The sequence below is a fragment of the Cherax quadricarinatus genome, chromosome 38, assembly GCF_038502225.1.
Source record: "Cherax quadricarinatus isolate ZL_2023a chromosome 38, ASM3850222v1, whole genome shotgun sequence".
Lineage (NCBI taxonomy): Eukaryota > Metazoa > Arthropoda > Malacostraca > Decapoda > Parastacidae > Cherax > Cherax quadricarinatus.
Genome location: NC_091329.1, coordinates 11,851,369 through 11,874,530, shown reverse-complemented (window position 1 = coordinate 11,874,530; position 23,162 = coordinate 11,851,369). Strand labels below are relative to the sequence as shown.

Genomic DNA, 23,162 nt, shown 5'->3' with positions numbered 1-23,162 from the left:
TATATATATATATATATATATATATATATATATATATATATATATATATATATATATTCACACACAGAGTCTGTGTAACGTAACAGAAGTAAGAGTACATTGAAAAAATATATCTTAATATTATTTTATTAGATTCATAGAGAAGCGCTAAACCCACAGGGGTCACAAAGCGCGTGGAGATTGGGATACAATCATATTTACTGAAGGGAAGGGAAGGGTATATCTAAGTGCAGTGATCAAGACCCCTTCATCTGAATCAAGAACTTCCCCCCCCCTCCCTTGAATAGTACCAAAAAAAAAATTAGTGTGAAAGTCGTTACTTTTACTTTTTTGTATATGCAAATACAACAGGATCATCCAAGGGGAATAATAGAAATGAAATCCTCTATAGTCTGTAAAAATAATCAAATATTTTCAGGACTATGTAACATCCACCCAAAATCCTAACTTAGGAAAGGAACCTCATGGCCCGTCCTGGACGACTGTCAGGACACACCTGGTCTGGAATGGACACAAACGTCCTCAAAAGAGGTTCGTCGTCTAAGTAAAAGGTTTGGGTGAATTGTTCCAGCCACAGTATAGTGACTTTTTGCTCTTGAACATCAAATATCATTTAAACTTTTAAACAAGTATTAATTATTATCATTATTATTATTATTATAAAAAAGATGCGCTAAACCACAAGGGCAATACAGCGCTGCAGGGCAGGGAAGGATGTGAGGGTAAACAATTATTAAAATAAATGAATTACGTAGACGTATTTATCAAAGACAAATACTAGCTCCATTATAATACATTCTAACAATTTATTATTCTCTTTTTTTATCAAAGAAAGTCCTGTTTACCCTCTATTAAAACATCTTATAAACATCATAAATGAACCAAGACATATGAAGAAATGTAAAAAGAAAAATCTATGAACATATTAATAGTTGTTTTCAGATGTTTAGAAAGTCCCTGTTGGATTCTGTGTACTCACTATGGGAATGGAAGGTAATCGGGTTTAATCCGAGGAAGGGGAGGGTATTTCCAATTCTACGTACCAAGAAACCAGGATTTGATTTCTTAGTTTCCCACGCATAATTTTCAACTGGAAATTCAATTTCATAGGTTCATCAGTATTCAGAAAGTTGTGTATTTGCGTCATAACAATGAGATTCGCAGCGGTTTATGGTCCACCAAGTTGTCCTACTGTACCGATGCAATTCATGGTCCATCAAGTTGCTGTCTCGCTGGACCGAAGCATTTCATGGTTCACCAGGTTATCTCGTTGGACCGAAGACACATAACTTCAACATCATGGGGTCTCTCCTGGTTCGCCAAGAAGCCGTGTAGCCACATCCAGTTTCCAGAATTCATGTGGGTTCCCAGCTCACTCGTGCTCATGTGGGCTCCAAGCTAACCATGCTCCACTTAACCCTGCAAGAAGAGCTCTTTTGTTTTCCTTTAACAATGTCCTTTCAGAGAACACTTTTTCTCTTTCCAGTCTTTGTCTAATCTTCCCCACCTCTTCCCTTGTGCAAGTGCGTCTTATTCCTTCCGCTGTGCTTCCCGTTTTTTAAGCCTCTTATTCTCTTTATGCATATTTTTTATTTCTCAGTGGAAGAGAGAAGCTGCGACCACGCTCGCGAGATTACTGGAAAATAGTGTTGAATTTTTTGAAATGTATATAAAGTGTTCCTTCAAAGACTCCTTTGTATGTATCAAGGTTCTCAGAGTCTTCTAAGCACTCCTTTGGATTTCCTCAGAGCTTTCTAAGCATTTCTTCAGGGGTCCTCGGAGCCTTCTAAGAGATCCTCAAAGTTTTCTAAGAGTTCCTTCCAAACCTCTCAAAGTCTTATAAGTGTTCCTCCAGAGGTCATCATAAGTGTTCCTAAAGAGGTCATCAGAGTCTTCTAAGCTTGTTCCTCCAGAGGCCATCATAGTGTTCTAAATGTTCTTCCAGAGGTCATCAGAGTCTTCTAAGTGTTCCTCCAGAGATCATCAGAGTCTTCTAAGTGTTCCTCCAGAGGTCACCAGAGTCATCTAAGTGTTCCTCCAGAGATCACCAGAGTCTTCTAAGTGTTCCTCCAGAGGTCACCAGAGTCTTCTAAGTGTTCCTCCAGAGGTCACCAGAGTCTTCTAAGTGTTCCTCCAGAGGTCATCAAAGTGTTCCTCCAGAGGTCATCAAAGTGTTCCTCCAGAGGTCATCAAAGTGTTCCTTCAGAGGCTCTCAAAAGTCTTCTACGTATTCCATCAGAAGTTTTTTAAAATTTCAGCGTGTTTTAATAGTTTCTTAACAGCATTAGAGATTCCTAATAACATGCATGTAGTTGAATCTTCTTTAAAGGTATTCTAAATTCTGCCCATTCCGGCACTGAAGCGAATATATATATATATATATATATATATATATATATATATATATATATATATATATATATATATATATATATATATATATATATATATATATATATATATATATATATATATATATATATTCGTGACGGTAAATTGGGCAGAATTATGAAAATATAATAAATATTGCTAATTAATAAGGCAGGAGCGAACGATGAAAATATTTAGATATCCAAAATATTATTAATTTATAATTTTCTTCATATAAATGTAATATGGGTGAAATTAAAATCTTAAATCTCGGAGCAGATGACAATGAAGTGACTGTTTTACTAAAAAAAAAATAAGATTTGGGATGTCGAAATTGCCAGTAAGTCGAAAAACCTGACGTGACGAGTTTTAATTAGTTTATTGAGGAGCTTTTTTCTTGAACCTGAGAAAAAATGAGTTTGAAAGGGAAGGAAAGAGAGAGAGAGAGAGAGAGAGAGACAGAGAGAGAGAGAGAGAGAGAGAGAGAGAGAGAGAGAGAGAGAGAGAGAGAGAGAGAGAGAGAGAACACATAGTGCTATAAAGAGATCTACCATGTCGCATATTTAACGTGCATGGTTATTATGTAAAAATAAGGTGCAAGCGGAGACTGGATATCCACTGCTTCTTTTAAAACTCCTGCAGCTGCTGTTACTATCGCTACTGTAATTTATACAACAACAACTACTACTACTAGGTCTGAGTAGTTAATAGTCAACACGGTCATCCACGATAGTCCATGAAGTAATATGGTTCCGGTGCTCACAACCAGCCGCTGTGTCGCATGATGTTTGCAAAACGTTTGTCCAACCGGTTATTAAAGGACAGTATTGATTTTCCGCTTGCAACGTCAAAGGGAAGAGTGTTTCATTGTTCCGTGTCGTTGTTTTGTGTTACCGAGTTACTTTACACTTCAAACAGTTCTCTGTGTTCGAGGAGTCTCATCCATGTTGAAGGTTGAAATGACGCTTCACCATCTCTGTTTCCTCAACAAGGGAAGACTCACTGCTTTGAGTTCTTCCTTGCGTTCTCAGCACCCTCTCTAGTTTACCTCCGTCCTTCAAGAAGTTCTTTCTTCACTGCTCGCAGCTGGGTATTGTTGTGGGCACTTAATGTCACAGTTAATAACTCCAAAAATCCTCTTTTTATCGACTCGTTTGTCTGGTTTCCAAACATCTAATATCGTTTTAAAGAAAAATGCTCTTTCCTCCTACCTACTTTTCAACTTACAATCCACGTCTCCGACCAGATCTATCCGAATACTCTTCTGTCTTCCTGTTTAACAGAGTGTCGGCGTTCGAATCCATCACCACTCACATTAATAGATCAAACTGAGATTTAGTAGACGATTTATTTCTTCTCTCGTGAACAGGGAACTAGTGCTTTAGGAAGAGAGGTCTGGGGAAGCATGAATGTTTTATGGTCTCGCGGTCTCACAGTATCCATAGAATGAGTGTCCTCGTAGCCTAGTCTCTTATAGAGATATACATTACGTGCATCTCTTGCCCTGAGGTATCATAGTTCGGTCTGGTATTGGGGGCATGCAGTTTCTCTGTCCTTGAGACGTGAGCACATCTGCAGGTGTAGCGTATTGGCAGACAATCTAATCATTTATGTAGAAGAATATGTAGGTGTATACAGGAGCTTATTCGCAGAGATACTCAGGCGTATGTATAGAGTATTGTTATACGTGCATATGAACACACACACATTTACATACTTAAAGTTACATGCACACTTGCCCTTCCGTTAACCGGAAGGTATATTAGGCGTTTACACACACACACACACACACACACACACGCTAGGAGCTAAGACTCGACTCCTGCAACCACAAATAGGTGAGTACACGCACTAGACAGAGCTCTCCTGAGTGCTTCTTGACCCACAGGTAACCAGTTGTGTCCTGGTACCACCAGGGGCAAGGGAGAGCCGGTCAGTTCTACCCTGGGTACTCGAACACCCCTCTAGAGAGGCATCTTTCTCGGGATGGTGACCCTGGACGCCGTAACAGGTGCTAGGGGAGGGATCACCAGAACTGGAGGAGGGGCCACCAACGCTGGAAGAAGAGTCACCAGCGTTGGTGGAGGAGCCGCCAGCGCTGGAGGAGAAGCCGCCAGCACTGGAGGAGGAGGCCCCAACGCTGGAGGAGGAAGCCCCGACGTTGGTTTGCTGTACTCCAGCAGGTGGATCCTTACTGCTTGAGTTGCTGATGGTGGCGCCCCGCGGGAGAGTGCTCGACTCTTCCTGCATCGTCAGCATTCCCTGGAACCACAGCAATTTCTGAATAGGTAAAATTGGTCAATTAGCGAGAACTCATTTAAAATTAAGTACTTTCTAAAATTTTCTCTTATATGTTGAAAAACATATTTTTTCATTTATGTTAATGTAAAAATTAATAATTTCTACCAAAAGAACCTTAGAAAACTTACCTAACCTTATTATAACAAGCACAATTTAATTTAGCCTAATCCAACTAAATATATTTAATTATTCCAGACATTCATCAATGTTATAGAGACAGTGCCTGAAAAAATTATGGTTTATGTGTTTCCTTATTTTTTATGAGTCACCTTACATCGGTGGAAAATATCTGACGTGTTAAAAACAATTACCAAACAAACAAATTGCTTGATGCAAACACGTGAGTGTTGTAAACAAAAGAAAGTCTGTCATAATGAGATACACAGCTTCCATATTAACAGTATTGTAATAGTGACTAAAGTAACCAAGAGCGACTCGATAAATCTTAATGACTCGAGTGTAAGCCATTCAACCCATGGAGGGTACGAACCCACGGCAAGCCAGTGCTAGAACTAGCAGACTATTGTGTTACCCACCTTGTCACGCTGGGCTCATAGCAACTAGATGTGTTTCTATACAACACAGTAAGGTTAGTAGGGGCCCAGTGTGGTCAAACCCGACATGGGAAGGTTAGTACGGGCCCCATGGTGGTCTAACACAACATTGGAAGGGTAGCTCGGGTCCCACTGTGATCAAATACAACATTGGAAGGGTAGCTCGGGTCCCAGTGTGATCAAACACAACATGGGAAGGGTAGCTCGGGTCCCAGTGTGATCAAACACAACATGGGAAGGGTAACACGGGTCCCACTGTGATCAAACACAACATGGGAAGGGTAGCTCGGGTCCCACTGTGATTAAACACAACATGGGAAGGGTAACACGGGTCCCACTGTGACCAAACACAACATGGGAAGGGTAGCACGGGTCCCACTGTGATCAAACACAACATGGGAAGGGTAGCACGGGTCCCACTGTGATCAAACACAACATGGGAAGGGTAGCACGGGTCCCACTGTGATCAAACACAACATGGGAAGGGTAACACGGGTCCCACTGTGACCAAACACAACATGGGAAGAGTAACACGGGTCCCACTGTGACCAAACACAACATGGGAAGGGTAACACGGGACCCACTGTGACCAAACACAACATGGGAAGGGTAACACGGGTCCCACTGTGACCAAACACAACATGGGAAGGGTAACACGGGTCCCACTGTGATCAAACACAACATGGGAAGGGTAACACAGGTCCCACTGTGATCAAACACAACATGGGAAGGGTAACACAGGTCCTAGTGTGATCAAACACAACATGGGAAGGGTAACACGGGTCCCACTGTGACCAAACACAACATGGGAAGGGTAACACAGGTCCCACTGTGATCAAACACAACATGGGAAGGGTAACACGGGTCCCACTGTGATCAAACACAACATGGGAAGGGTAACACGGGTCCCACTGTGACCAAACACAACATGGGAAGGGTAACACGGGTCCCACTGTGATCAAACACAACATGGGAAGGGTAACACGGGTCCCACTGTGATCAAACACAACATGGGAAGGGTAACACGGGTCCCACTGTGACCAAACACAACATGGGAAGGGTAACACGGGTCCCACTGTGATCAAACACAACATGGGAAGGGTAACACGGGTCCCACTGTGATCAAACACAACATGGGAAGGGTAACACGGGTCCCACTGTGACCAAACACAACATGGGAAGGGTAACACAGGTCCCACTGTGATCAAACACAACATGGGAAGGGTAACACGGGTCCCACTGTGATCAAACACAACATGGGAAGGGTAACACAGGTCCCAGTGTGATCAAACACAACATGGGAAGGGTAACACGGGTCCCACTGTGACCAAACACAACATGGGAAGGGTAACACGGGTCCCACTGTGACCAAACACAACATGGGAAGGGTAACACAGGTCCCACTGTGATCAAACACAACATGGGAAGGGTAACACGGGTCCCACTGTGATCAAACACAACATGGGAAGGGCAACACGGGTCCCACTGTGACCAAACACAACATGGGAAGGGTAACACGGGTCCCACTGTGATCAAACACAACATGGGAAGGGTAACACGGGTCCCACTGTGACCAAACACAACATGGGAAGGGTAACACAGGTCCCACTGTGATCAAACACAACATGGGAAGGGTAACACGGGTCCCACTGTGATCAAACACAACATGGGAAGGGTAACACGGGTCCCACTGTGACCAAACACAACATGGGAAGGGTAACACAGGTACCAGTGTGATCAAACACAACATGGGAAGGGTAACACGGGTCCCACTGTGACCAAACACAACATGGGAAGGGTAACACGGGTCCCACTGTGATCAAACACAACATGGGAAGGGTAACACAGGTCCCAGTGTGATCAAACACAACATGGGAAGGGTAACACGGGTCCCACTTTGACCAAACACAACATGGGAAGGGTAACACAGGTCCCAGTGTGATCAAACACAACATGGGAAGGGTAACACAGGTCCCAGTGTGATCAAACACAACATGGGAAGGGTAACACAGGTCCCAGTGTGATCAAACACAACATGGGAAGGGTAACACAGGTCCCACTGTGACCAAACACAACATGGGAAGGGTAACACAGGTCCCACTGTGATCAAACACAACATGGGAAGGGTAACACGGGTCCCACTGTGATCAAACACAACATGGGAAGGGTAACACGGGTCCCAGTGTGATCAAACACAACATGGGAAGGGTAACACGGGTCCCACTGTGACCAAACACAACATGGGAGGGGTAACACGGGTCCCAGTGTGATCAAACACAACATGGGAAGGGTAACACAGGTCCCACTGTGACCAAACACAACATGGGAAGGGTAACACAGGTCCCACTGTGATCAAACACAACATGGGAAGGGTAACACGGGTCCCACTGTGATCAAACACAACATGGGAAGGGTAACACGGGTCCCAGTGTGATCAAACACAACATGGGAATTGTAACACGGGTCCCACTGTAATCAAACACAACATGGGAAGGGTAACACGGGTCCCACTTTGACCAAACACAACATGGGAAGGGTAACACGGGTCCCACTGTGACCAAACACAACATGGGAAGGGTAACACGGGTCCCACTGTGATCAAACACAACATGGGAAGGGTAACACGGGTCCCACTGTGATCAAACACAACATGGGAAGGGTAACACGGGTCCCACTGTGATCAAACACAACATGGGAAGGGTAACACGGGTCCCACTGTGACCAAACACAACATGGGAAGGGTAACACGGGTCCCACTGTGACCAAACACAACATGGGAAGGGTAACACAGGTCCCACTGTGATCAAACACAACATGGGAAGGGTAACACAGGTCCCACTGTGATCAAACTATATTACCATAAAACACTACACTGGCGCATAAAATATTAAAAATTAATGCATAAACACTTGTACATGTGACGGAATTGCTCAACTTATGATGTATTTGATGAAAGGCTGAACCCGTGTGGGTCATGTAGCGTTACTGGGTGGTGGAGGCTCAATCCTCCGTCCACTGATCGCGTGGAAGTATCTGGCCATCCGAGCTGTTGCTGGCCACTTTTGTTCAACTGAGGCCATAAATGAACAACTGGGTAACAAATTTGTTCACTTGTTCACGCTTTAATTTTAATACTTCATGCATTGCATTTTTGTTTCGTGGTAATAAAGTTGGTTAGTTTATTTAATATTAATATTTTCGAATTGCGTAGTTTATTGTTTATTTTTTAATGTGAATGAATTCGTTTTAAAGAATATATAGAATTTTTTTTGTGTGTGGAGAAAGTGCAAAGGTTCGCAACACAACTAGTCCCTGAACGAGAAAAATGAACTGATAGGAGAGACTAGAGGAGCTTTAGCTATCTACATTAAAAGTTAGAAGAAACAGGGGGGACATGATAATGACGTACAAAATACTCAGATAAATCAATAGTGTAGCCAGGTATAGACAGTTCAAGAGACGATAAGCAGGTACGTGATGGGACAACAGAAATTTAAAGTGACAGCTGAGTTACAGGGATGTGAGAAAGCATTTTCTCAGCCTCAGGATGGTCAGGATGTAGAATGATCATGAGAAAGAGATGTTGGATGCAGGCTTTTTACATAACTTTAAGAAGAGGTGTGATAGGCATGGCAAGGCTAAGAGTGAACCCGGTAACAGCCAGTTAAGAGGCACGTAAGTTTCCCTGTTTTGTAATAACATGTTCATTTTTCCACTATAATCTACCTTGTCCTTAATTACTGTCGCATTTGCTTTGTCTGTTTCGTAAGGTGAAGTCCAGGATCTTTACTTAATTCATGGTATAACTTAACAAATCTTTGAGGACAATTGTGTTGCAGAGATCTGCAAATGCGATAGAAATTATGGGTAAGGTAGATTATAGTGGAAAAAATGAACATGTTATTAGAAGACAGGTGAACTTAGGTGCCCCTTAAGAGTCAGGCCGGAGCTGTAGACTCGACCCATGTAACCACAAGAAGGTGAATACTGATAAAATGATTACACACACAGTACTTTAATAATAATAATAATAATAATAATAATAATAATAATAATAATAATAATAATAATAATAATAATAATAATAATAATATGGGTTTCGGTAGGAGAAAGTAAAGCTACAGTCGCTAGAAGTTATAAAATATTTGACATAAATACTGATGGCTGGAATCCAGGAACATAGCTCTTCTCCTGTATTCACAAAGAGGTAATTACACGGGTGGAGTGCCAGACGACTGGAGGGTGACATACGAGATGCCAGTCTTGAAGGGAAGCACATGGGCAGGGGTGCCTGGCTTGCAGACTGGTGTCAATAGCGAGTGTAGTGTGCAAGTTGCTTAAGGCACTGAGGGGAAAAAATTCGTTGATTATCTGGAGGGAAGGCAAGTGGTTCCAGCATGGATTCGTAAATAAGTACTGTACCTTGCAGACTCTGTACAGCTATGTGATGGACTGGCATGGGGTTAGATGAGAGTGATGTAGCAATGATCGAACAGCGTGTTCTTCATGTGTGTGAATGCTTTTGTTAGGGTGCTATGGAAGGCTGTATGGGAGTATGTAGTCAGCCTGGGTGTCGGGAAGGTGTTGGCCTGGATAAGGCAATACCTGAACAGCAGAAGAGTTGGATAGTTTTCTGGTTTCAATGGATTTCAGGAATGGTCTATTGAATATTTTTTTTTTCCATCGGAGTAACGTTTTAATGTTAAAAGCCAGAGAGGGGAGATGAAAGACATAGTGCCATATGGAAAAACAAACCAGGAAGCAGCTGTGGAGAGAGACCTGGGAGTGATCATTGCTCTGTACATGTCTTCTGAAGCACATATAAACGTAGTGGCATCAACATGGGAGTGGCACTTAGTAACCTGGATGGGGGACATGACCAAAGCATTATTGCCTTCGTACGTGAGTATCATTCTTGAGTGTGCGGTGCCTGTGTGTACGAAGCTAGGGAAAGCTTAGAGGGATCATCTGTGGAAAGGAGAAAGTGGGAGGTAGATATTCTGTATTCTAAGAATGGGAAGGAATGTGATCGTGATGTGTACGGTGCTCTAAGACATGAAAGGAGTAGACAGGGATCGACTCCTAGCCAGGGATGAAGCGAGAACTGGAGAGCAGAGCTGGAGACTGCACAAATGAATGACTCACGGGTATCGTAAAAACACTTAACATGGAAATGTCGAGGGGGGAGTGAACAGTACAATAACATGCTAAAATCGAACTCCATACAGAGGTTTGACATAGAAATGATAGGGCTGTCACCCACCAGCCAGTTGATGGTTACGAAGACGGACCCAGAGCCAAGTCCGTCCCCCTCGCAAAATGAAATGGGTGACTGATATATATAATTGAACATATGCAATGTACATAAATGCACACACAAAAGAAAACTGGAAGTTATAAGTTGTCCAAAGAGACAAAAAAATATCCATAGATGTGAGGGCAGTAAAAAAATACATTAAGAATGAAGAGAAATAGCAGGGAGTAAGGAGCACCTGTTAATTCAAGAATTAGGGTTCAACCCCAATTTTCCAGTTTACTCAGATCCATTTGTAATTTTGCTTGTCCTCATCGGCTCATATTTTCGTCATTAATTTTATATCATCTACGAGGAGGGATCTTACTGTCTTTACGGGCACGTCATTCACATATACAACACACATAACTGGGCGAGTACACAGAGGGCCAGAAACTCACACAGTGAAGGTGAGGACCATAGTTGTGGTGGAGATGGTCCTCTCTACCTTCTCCCTCCTTCTCCCTCACCCCCACCACCAGCTCCTTTTCTTTCTCTCCCTCTTCCTCTCTCTCACCGTCGCTGACTCCTGTAAGAAGAGTACATTTTTTTTTTTGAGATATTTTAATGCTGCTGTAAATATTTATGAATTATTACAGTATTAATTTTATGTGTAATAGCAATAACACGGAGAGAAGCAGTTATTGTAAATGTATTAAGAATATTATGTAAATGACATTGGTTCTAAGATAATAATAATAATAATAATAATAATAACAACAACAACAACAACAACAACAACAACAACAACAACAACAACAACAACAACAACAACAACAATAATAATAATAATAACAATAATAATAATAATAATAATAATAGCAATACAGCTATTACTATTACTAAAATATGTGTGAATTAATTATGCACTCTGTCTAACGTAACGTTAAACCCGGAGAGACTCTCACCGTGACAACAATAGTTCTGTAAAGTAAAAGGACACAAGTGCAACTAATGTGACATTTTATTGTGGCAACGTTTCGCTTTCCAGGAGCTTTATCAAGCCATTGATAAAGCTCCTGGAGAGCGAAACGTTGCCACAATAAAACGTCACATTAGTTGCACATGTGTCCTTTTACTTTACATATTGTCGGCAATTCTACCAACTTTATTACAACAATAGTTCTCCTTGACAGCAGTAGTTAACCATAACAACAAGTGCTGACTGTGACAACAAGAGATGACCGTGACAAGTGTGTTTCTGTTGGTCCAGAACACCAGGAGTCACATTTCCATGTCCTGGTATTGATTCATAAACAAGCTCATCTGAGGAGTCTATGATTTATTGCTTACGTTATTGCACCATTGCGTTTTTTCTTATATCTCTGATGAACTTAATGACCTGTTTCCAAGCCATTAAACTGTGAACGGAGTCAAGCTAATAGTGTGGAAATGACGGAGACTCAAGCATGGGTTGCCAGTGTGTGTGAGAGAGAGAAAGAGAGAGAGAGAGAGAGAGAGAGAGAGAGAGAGAGAGAGAGAGAGAGAGAGAGAGAGAGAGAGAGAGAGAGAGAGAGAGAGAGAGAGAGAGAGAGAGAAAGAGAGAGAACATAAGAATGGAGGAACACTGCAACAGGCCATGCGAAGCAGGTCCATGCCACTCCCCGGCTAGAACAATGACCACCTAGTCAGGTCACCTCCACTTAAGGAAGGAGCACGGCATCGGACCTGGTAGCACAAGCTAGTCAGGTCCAACTCACACCCACCCACACCCACTCATGTATTTATCCAACCTATTTTTAAAACTACACAAGGTCTTAGCTTTTATGACGGTACTCAGGAGTTTGTTCCACTCATCCACAACTCTATTACCAAACCAGTGCTTTCCTATATATTTTCTGAATCTGATTTTTTCCAACTTAAAACCATTGCTACGAGTCCTGTTTTGGCTAGATATTTTCAGCACGCTATTTACATCCCCTTTGTTTATTCCTGTTTTCCATTTATACACCTCAATCATATCCCCCCTAATTCTACACCTTTCTAGAGAGTGCAGATTCAGGGTTCTCAGTCTATCCTCATAGGACAGATTTCTGATACATGGGATCAACTTTGTCATCCTCCTCTGTACGTTTTCCAGAGCATTTATATCCATTCTGTAATACGGTGACCAGAACTGTGCAGCATAATCTAAATGAGCCTTACCAAGGATATATAGAGTTGAAGAACAGCCTGAGGACTTCTATTATTTATACTTCTTGATACGAAGCCAAGGAATCTGTTAGCTTTATTGCGACCACTTATGCACTGTTGCCTTGGTTTCAGATTACTGCTAACCAGAACTCCTAAATCCTTTTCGCAATCAGTAGTATTAAGAGAGAGAGAGAGAGAGAGGTTTACAGCCTTTGTCCCCCGAATATGTAATCCGTTCTTGGTCCTTTTATTTGCTGGTTGAATTACAATAATTAATTATGAGACAAATCCTGCAGCTTGTCCAGGTGTGTTTACAGGCTTTCCTCGTCCTGTCCTGTCTTTTATTTTCTCATTAGTTTCACATCATCCACGAGCAGGGTTACATCGTTCTGTTTTCGTTCCTACTTGTCATTCACGTCTGCCGGAAATAATGCAGGTCCCAGTACGGATCCCTAGTGGAACCTCACTTATAATATTTGCCCATTCTGACACCTCTTCTCGGTAAATCACTCTTTGATGTCTTCCTATTTAGTATTCGTTGATCCACTGCAGTCCATTCCTCCTCTCTCTCTCTCTCTCTCTCTCTTGCCTGACTTCTATTACTTTGTCGCAGAACCCAAGAAGGTCTGTGCGACCGGATTTACCATATCTATAACTGTGCTTTTTGTTATATATGACCCATCTCCTTTTCAAGTGCTCCACCAGTCTTCTGATTGTTCATATTGTACTATGCAAGTCAGTGACAATGGCCTGTAGTATAATGCTACCTGTCTGTCCCTTTGAAGAGCTGCCGATAATGTTCTTGGCTCTCAGTTTACCATGGAAAACATACTGATGAATAAGACACATGTCCAACACCTTGGGATTTTTATTTCGGAAATGTTTCATTTACACATAGGCGTCTTCAGCCGAATACATAGGTGAAGAAAATTAGAGATAACGGAAGCAGTGGTGAGGTAAAGGATGACGTGATCAGTCCCACAGCCTCAAAAAGTGTTCAGTTCCATGAGGTGTACACTTACTGTGTACGAAAAATGTTCTAGAACTAAGATACCAAAGTGTTGCGCATGGAAAAGTGTATATATCTCACGTGTTAATAGATAACTAACTTTTGGATCTTGTTATGATGGAAAAAAAAATATAGCAGAGTTGTTACATTTAATAATCGGAAATAATCTGTAAGAACTGGTAATGAACTAACCAGGTGATTATATTTAGTTATAACTGCGTTGAGTTGTTTGTTATGTCTGTGATGGAAACTCTAGTTTTCCTTCTGTCTGTAGTGAAGATTGTTTTGTTTCTGTCGTGTATCTCTGTTTTGTTGTGTATCTGTCGATCTGTAGAGATTGTGTCTGTCTGCCTTTATGTATCTTCGTGTGTTCCATTAACTTACCTTCCTTCACCAGGATAATGTCAGGTCTTGTTTGCTGTTGCTGTTGTCTAAAACCTCCGTCGTCTCCAGCCTTAGAGGCTTCGTTGTACACGATTCTGGTGAGGGCGTGGGCGTGAGCTCTCGCGTGCCAGGCTCGAGCACGCACGCCCACCACGAGAGCCACTCCACATAGTAATACGCCCGTTAAGACGCCCAACACCACGCCCATAACTGGCATGACTTTCTCCAGCTCGCCCCCAGAGGACGCCTCAGCCACGACTGCGCTAGTACGCTTCTCTGCGACGTCGATGGGGGTCAGGTGGACCAGGACGGTCGGGGGCGCTGATCCCTGTGAGTTCGATGCTATCACCGCCAGGTAATACTCCTTCCCAGGAGTGAGACCCATCACGGTGAAGTGAGGCTCAGGTTGGTGCCTCAGGGCAGCCAGGACCGTCCCTGGGGCAGAAGAGGACGGGTCCTCGACCCCCTGAGAGCTCGAGGGTCCCTGGCGAACCTCAAGTGTGAAGGTCTGGGCGAGTCCGCCGCCCCAGCCGGCCAGGCAGGCCACCACTACTTGGCCGGCGGCGCTGACGTTGTGCCAAGCACTGCAGTTGTTCACGGGTTCGGGAACACCTGTGGGATGAGTGTACACACGCTTGTAGACTGATTAAACACACTGAAGCATTTACGTATTTATTTGTATTATATTCCAGGTGTACGTGTAGGAGTTCAAAGAGCAGTTCTGGGTAGTTTGGGAGACTGTAGGCAGATAATCAGTCATGCAAAATAGATGAGAGCTTCTCACAGTGTACTGTATATATTGTCTGTCTGGGATCAGATTTGATTTAATACCATTCCACAGTTGCTCTATGATCCTTAAGAGTTTAGCGCTTCCCCGCGAATGTAATAATAATATTTTTTAACACACAGGCAGTGTAACCCGAAAAAGAAGAAATGAAAGTTTTTCTTATTTTATATTTAGTAATTTATACAGGAGAAAGGGTTACGAGCCTATTACTCCTAAATAATAATAATAATAATAATAATAATAATAATAATAATATACCTGTAACCCAACTGTGTTAACAGTCTAAGAAAGTCAAGTAAAGAAAGGTGACGCAACAAAAAACCTTAAATAAAAAGGACCTGGGAGTTCAGAAACATTTCTGGGCGTCATCGCGTCTCCGTTACAGAACGATACAAAACCATACATAAGTACGTTACGTTCACCAGTGACTATCAGTTCACACAGGACAAGACATGAGGTCCTAAGGTAAGAGAATGAAGTTAAGACACATGAGAGTAGCCAGCCCAGTGAGGTTCTATGATCGCAGTATCAGATACCGGGAAAATTAGCTTCGATAAAACTTCGGAGACTGAATAATCTTGTGGTTTGACTAATGGTATTAGCTGTGGCTGTTACTGCGAATCCTGAGCAGTCGCATAAATGACCGTCACACCAGATTACGTTGAGAATCCGCAGTAATAACCACTCCCAAAATCATCAACCTAAACTCAGAATCATTCACAATCTACGATGCTTTATCAAGACTTGTTTTCTTAGCACCTGATACTGAGATCACCAAACTTCACTTACTGGGTTGGCAACTCATACGTGGCTTCATAATTTCATTCTTTTGCCTCAGGACCCCTCTCTAACCTTAAATACCAATGTTTTTGTTCTTAGTGTGAGCTGATAAAGTCCCTGGTAGCCGAAACGTCTTCACAATAAAATGCCATAACCCACATTGTGTTTTACTGACATACACTAAGAGTTTACTTTAAGCCCGTCTTTGAAGGTTTAAGTATTCCTGGCTGGTGATGAACAGGTGAACAGGTGACACAGACCTGCTGGGACGACGTGGAAGACACAGGGCACACGCTGGGCGTCTACTTCGTTGCGTCCCCAGCACAGCAGGGAGCCGAAGTCGTGATGTGTCTGTGGCGTATAGGTGACCATGCTCCCGCCTCCCCACACCTCAATCAACTCGTCAGGGATCTCCACGTAATCCGTAGAGGTGTTGAAGGCCCAGCGGAAACTGCGAGCCTCCGGGTAGGACTCCACCTGACAGCTGACGTTGACAGCCTGTTGACGGCTGCCCCCGTACACCCACTTCTGGCCAAGCGAGCACACAGGAGAAACTAGAACCCCCACCCCCCCCAATCACACAGTCAGAACAATTACAGAATTTGTGAATACATGTTTGAAAATTTACTAAGAAGGAGGAATATGGGATTCAAACCGGAATCATACGGTCACCAGACACGCATGCTAACACTAAAGGCTCGATCCTCCGTCCAATAATCATAGAAAATATTAATAAAATAATGTGGCTCGTTGCTAGAATCCGCACAACGCAAGTTAAAATCCCCAGAGTCTCCTTCCTTCACGGTAAAGTAAAAAGTTCCGATGCTTCTTATAATACGTTCCATTTTCCTCCAGGTGGACTGTAATGCCAACCAGAGGGAGAGTTCCATAAGTCTTTTATAATAACAAAAGAATAGCTTGACAATATAACACATTTGATAACTAGAAAATTTTAGCTTTACGAACGAACTTTGTTAGAATGACATCAAACAAGGAAACAATTATTTACCAAGTGAATAAAAAACTGAATCACCTATACCACACACACAAACACACACGCACACACACACACACACACACACACACACACACACATATCAATAACAACACTGCGACTAGCCAAGGAGTCGAACCCATATTGCTTTGGCCCGCCTAATGGTGAGCAAAATCTCATGACGCTCTAGTCCACGGAACCACACAATGCTCGGATTGTGTGGTTTCGTAGACTAGAGCGTCATCAGATTTCGCTCACCATTAGGCGAGCCAAAGCAGCATGGGTTCGACTCCTTGGCTAGTCGCAGTGTTGTTATTGGGTACAATAATGTATATATATATATATATACATATATATATATATATATATATATATATATATATATATATATATATATATATATATATATATATATATATATATATATATATATATATATATATATATATATATATATATATATATATATATATATATATATATATATATATATATATATATATATATATATATGTATACACTTACACTTGACACTAAGCTTAAGGTTATTGGAGGTTGCAGAGCCCTGGAGATTGGAGGCGGAGCAGCTGTAGAGGCCAGTTGAGCGTCGAGTAACACCTTGAAGGACAAGACTCTGGTTACTCTGAATGACTCCTGCAGACACGTTCTGCTGGAGCTCCTCTCCCTGTAAGCAAGTACTAGCTGTCGATCATCAGATAACGTAGTCAGAGAGAGAGAGAGAGACAGACAGACAGACAGACAGAGATATTGTGCCTAACATTGATGTAGTAATAGCAACAGAGAAGTGTTAATAGCAATGTTAATGCAGTACTAACAACACTGATGTAGTACTAACATTGATGGGGTACTGACACTGATGTAGTACTAACATTGATGTAGTACTAACACTGATGTAGTACTAACATTGATGTAGTACTAACATTGCTGTAGTACTAACATTGATGTAGTACTAACATTGATGTAGTACTAACATTGATGTAGTAATAACACTGATGTAGTACTAACATTGATGTAGTACTAACATTGATGCAGTACTAACATTGATGTAGTACTAACATTGATGTAGTACTAACATTGATGTAGTACTAACACTGATGTAGTACTAACACTGATGTAGTACTAACATTGATGCAGTACTAACATTGATGTAGCACTAACACTGATGTAGTACTAACATTGATGTAGTACTAACATTGATGTAGTACTAACACTGATGTAGTACTAACATTAATGTAGTACTAACATTGATGTAGTAATAACATTGATGTAGTACTAACATTGATGCAGTACTAACATTGATGTAGCACTAACACTGATGTAGTACCAACATTGATGTAGTACTAACATTGATGTAGTACTAACACTGATGTAGTACTAACTTTAATGTAGTACTAACATTGATGCAGTACTAACATTGATGTAGTACTAACATTGATGTAGTACTAACATTGATGTAGTACTAACATTGATATAGTACTAACACTGATGTAGTATTAACATTGATGTAGTACTAACATTGATGCAGTACTAACATTAATGTAGCACTAACATTGATGTAGTACTAACATTGATGTAGTACTAACATTGATGTAGTACTAACATTGCTGTAGTACTAACATTGATGTAGTACTAACATTGATGTAGTACTAACACTGATGTAGTACTAACATTGATGTAGTACTAACATTGATGTAGTACTAACATTGATGTAGTACTAACATTGATGTAGTACTAACATTGATGCAGTACTAACATTGATGTAGTACTAACACTGATGTAGTACTAACATTGATGTAGTACTAACACTGATGTAGTACTAACATTGATGTAGTACTAACATTGATGTAGTACTAACATTGATGTAGTACTGACATTGATGCAGTACTAACATTAATGTAGAACTAACATTGATGTATTACTAACATTGATGTAGTACTAACATTGATGTAGTACTAACACTGATGTAGTACTAACATTGATGTAGTACTAACATTGATGTAGTACTAACATTGATGTAGTACTAACATTGATGCAGTACTAACATTAATGTAGTACTAACATTGATGTAGTACTAACATTGATGTAGTACTAACACTGATGTAGTACTAACATTGATGTAGTACTAACATTGATGTAGTACTAACATTGATGTAGTACTAACATTGATGCAGTACTAACATTACTGTAGTACTAACATTGATGCAGTACTAACATTAATGTAGTACTAACATTGATGTAGTACTAACATTGATGTAGTACTAACATTGATGCAGTACTAACATTAATGTAGTACTAACATTGATGTAGTACTAACATTGATGTAGTACTAACATTGATGTAGTACTAACATTGATGTAGTACTAACATTGATGTAGTACTAAGACTGATGGGGTACTAACTCTGATGTAGTACTAACCCTGATGTAGTACTAACATTGATGTAGTACTAACACTGATGTAGTACTAACATTGATGTAGTACTAACATTGATGTAGTACTAACATTGATGTAGTACTAACATTGATGTAGTACTAAGACTGATGGGGTACTAACTCTGATGTAGTACTAACATTGATGTAGTACTAACATTGATGTAGTACTAACACTGATGTAGTACTAACATTGATGTAGTACTAACATTGATGTAGTACTAACATTGATGTAGTACTAACACTGATGTAGTACTAAGACTGATGGGGTACTAACACCGATGTAGTACTAACATTGATGTAGTACTAACATTGATGTAGTACTAACATTGATGTAGTACTAACATTGATGCAGTACTAAGACTGATAGGGTACTAACACCGATGTAGTACTAACATTGATGTAGTACTAACATTGATGTAGTACTAACATTGATGTAGTACTAACATTGATGTAGTACTAAGACTGATGGGGTACTAACACTGATGTAGTACTAACATTGATGTAGTACTAACACCGATGTAGTACTAACATTGATGTAGTACTAACATTGATGTAGTACTAACATTGATGTAGTACTAACATTGATGTAGTACTAACATTGATGTAGTACTAACACTGATGTAGTACTAACATTGATGTAGTACTAACATTGATGTAGTACTAACACTGATGTAGTACTAACATTGATGTAGTACTAACATTGATGTAGTACTAACACTGATGTAGTACTAACACTGATGTAGTACTAACATTGATGTAGTACTAACACTGATGTAGTACTAACCCTGATGTAGTACTAACATTGATGTAGTACTAACACTGATGTAGTACTAACCCTGATGTAGTACTAACATTGATGTAGTACTAACATTGATGTAGTACTAACACTGATGTAGTACTAACATTGATGTAGTACTAACATTGATGTAGTACTAACATTGATGTAGTACTAACACTGATGTAGTACTAACCCTGATGTAGTACTAACATTGATGTAGTACTAACATTGATGTAGTACTAACATTGATGTAGTACTAACCCTGATGTAGTACTAACATTGATGTAGTACTAACATTGATGTAGTACTAACACTGATGTAGTACTAACATTGATGTAGTACTAACATTGATGTAGCACTAACACTGATGTAGTACTAACATTGATGTAGTACTAACACTGATGTAGTACTAACACTGATGTAGTACTAACATTGATGTAGTACTAACATTGATGTAGCACTAACACTGATGTAGTACTAACATTGATGTAGTACTAACATTGATGTAGTACTAACATTGATGTAGTACTAACACTGATGTAGTACTAACCCTGATGTAGTACTAACATTGATGTAGTACTAACATTGATGTAGTACTAACATTGATGTAGTACTAACACTGATGTAGTACTAACACTGATGTAGTACTAACACTGATGTAGTACTAACAATGATGCAATACTAACATTGATGTAGTACTAACACTGATGTAGTACTAACATTGATGTAGTACTAACACTGATGTAGTACTAACATTGATGTAGTACTAACATTGATGTAGTACTAACACTGATGTAGTACTAACATTGATGTAGTACTAACACTGATGTAGTACTAACATTGATGCAATACTGACATTGATGAAGTATTAACGCTGATGTAGTACTAACATTGATGTAGTACTAACACTGATGTAGTACTAACATTGATGCAATACTAACATTGATGAAGTACTAACGCTGATGTAGTACTAACATTGATGTAGTACTAACACTGATGTAGTACTAACATTGATGCAGTACTAACATTGATGTAGTACTAGCATTGATGCAGTACTAACACTGATGTAGTACTAACATTGATGTAGTACTAACATTGATGCAGTACTAACATTGATGTAGTACTAACATTGATGTAGTACTAACATTGATGCAGTACTAACACTGATGTAGTACTAACATTGATGTAGTACTAACATTGATGTAGTACTAACGTTGATGCAGTACTAACACTGATGTAGTACTAACAGTGATGTAGTACTAATATTGATGTAGTACTAACATTGATGCAGTACTAACATTGATGTAGTACTAACATTAATGTAGTACTACCATTGATGTAGTACTACCATTGATGTAGTACTAACATTGATGTAGTACTAACATTGATGTAGTACTAACATTGATGCAGTACTAACATTGATGTAGTACTAACACTGATGTAGTACTAACATTGATGTAGTACTAACATTGATGTAGTACTAACATTGATGTAGTACTAACACTGATGTAGTACTAACATTGATGTAGTACTAACATTGATGTAGTACTAACATTGATGGGGTACTAATATTAATGTAGTACTAACATTGATGTAGTACTAACATTGATGTAATACTAATATTGATGTAATGCTACCATTGATGCAGTACTAACATTGATGCAGTACTAATATTGATGCAGTACTAACATTGATGTAGCACTAACATTAAGGAACCACAGGACGTCGAGGGAACGAGGATTGGCTTCGATGTGACAGTCGAAGTAAACATCGTCTCCTTCTCTTATCTTGTTCATGTCCATGTTTCTACCCGGGCGGAGGCGCAGCCGGGGAGAGTCTGTGGGAGAGACGGAGAGAGTGAGAGACTGGGAGAGTGTGCGAGAGAGAGAGAGAGAGAGAGAGAGAGAGAGAGAGAGAGAGAGAGAGAGAGAGAGAGAGAGAGAGAGAGAGAGAGAGAGAGAGAGAGAGAGAGAGAGAGAGAGAGAGAGAGAGAGAGAGAGAAAGAAAGAGGCAGACAGACGGACAGAGTGAGACAGAGAGAGAAACTGGGAGAGAGATTGAGGGGCTGTGAGAGAGGGGCAGTCTGCGTGAAAGAAATAGAGAAGAGGGGAGAAGAATGATGTGGGTTAGTTTACAATATAATTCATTCTCTCTCTCTCTATTTTTGTATCTCTTTCTCTCCCATTCGCATTCATAATAAAACCTTCTAACTTGTTCAAACAGTAACTCTGTCTACTGTGCAAACACACACAAACACACACACACACACACACACACACACACACACACACACACACACACACAAACAAACACACACACACACACACACACACACACACACACACACACACACACACACACACACACACACACACACACACACACACACACACACACAAAAACACACACACACACACACACACACACACACACACACACACACACACACACACACACACACACACACACACACACACACACACACACACAAAAACACACACACACATACAAACAAACACACACACACAAACAAACACACAGACACACACAGACACAGTCGCAGAGCCAGGAATGAGTACGCACAGGTAAGGAGGGAGGCCCAGCGACAGTATGAAAATGACATAGCATCGAGAATCAAGACAGACCCGAAACTGTTGTATAGCCACATCAGGAGGAAGACAACAGTCAAAGACCAGGTGATCAGATTAAGGACAGAAGGTGGAGAACTCACAAGAAATGATCAGGAGGTATGTGAGGAGCTGAACAGGAGATTTAAGGAAGTTTTTACAGTAGAGACAGGAAGGGCTGTGGGAAGACAGAACAGAAGGGAACATCAAGAGGGAATATACCAACAAGTGTTGGATGACATACGAACAACTGAGGAGGAGGTGAAGAAGCTCTTAAGTGACCTTGACACCTCAAAGGCGATGGGACCGGACAACATCTCCCCATGGGTCCTTAGAGAAGGAGCAGAGATGCTGTGTGTGCCTCTAACCACAATCTTCAACACATCCCTTGAAACTGGGCAACTACCTGAGAAATGGAAGACAGCTAATGTAGTCCCCATATTTAAGAAAGGAAACAGAAACGAGGCACTAAACTACAGACCTGTGTCTCTGACATGTATTGTGTGCAAAGTCATGGAGAAGATTATCAGGAGGAGAGTGGTCGAACACCTGGAAAGGAACAAGATTATAAATGAAAACCAGCATGGGTTCATGGAAGGCAAATCTTGTATCACAAACCTCCTGGAGTTTTATGACAAGGTAACAGAAGTAAGACATGAGAGAGAGGGTTGGGTAGATTGCGTTTTCCTAGACTGCAGGA

General features: G+C 40.8%; 1 protein-coding gene across 1 annotated transcript in view; it reads right to left on the bottom strand.

The window, feature by feature from the left end:
* Window positions 1-2,577: 2,577 nt before the first annotated feature.
* The window catches only part of LOC128692864 (nephrin), a 45,323-nt gene continuing 24,738 nt past the window's right edge, over window positions 2,578-23,162 (bottom strand). Inside the window, exons 7-12 of the mRNA XM_070092103.1 lie at window positions 21,542-21,672; window positions 17,131-17,290; window positions 15,872-16,165; window positions 14,045-14,656; window positions 10,920-11,047; window positions 2,578-4,632 (exon numbers count right to left, since the gene is read on the bottom strand). Coding sequence (XP_069948204.1) covers window positions 4,222-4,632; window positions 10,920-11,047; window positions 14,045-14,656; window positions 15,872-16,165; window positions 17,131-17,290; window positions 21,542-21,672 — 1,736 coding nt within the window. The 3' untranslated portion in view covers window positions 2,578-4,221. The remainder of the gene's footprint in view (window positions 4,633-10,919; window positions 11,048-14,044; window positions 14,657-15,871; window positions 16,166-17,130; window positions 17,291-21,541; window positions 21,673-23,162) is intronic.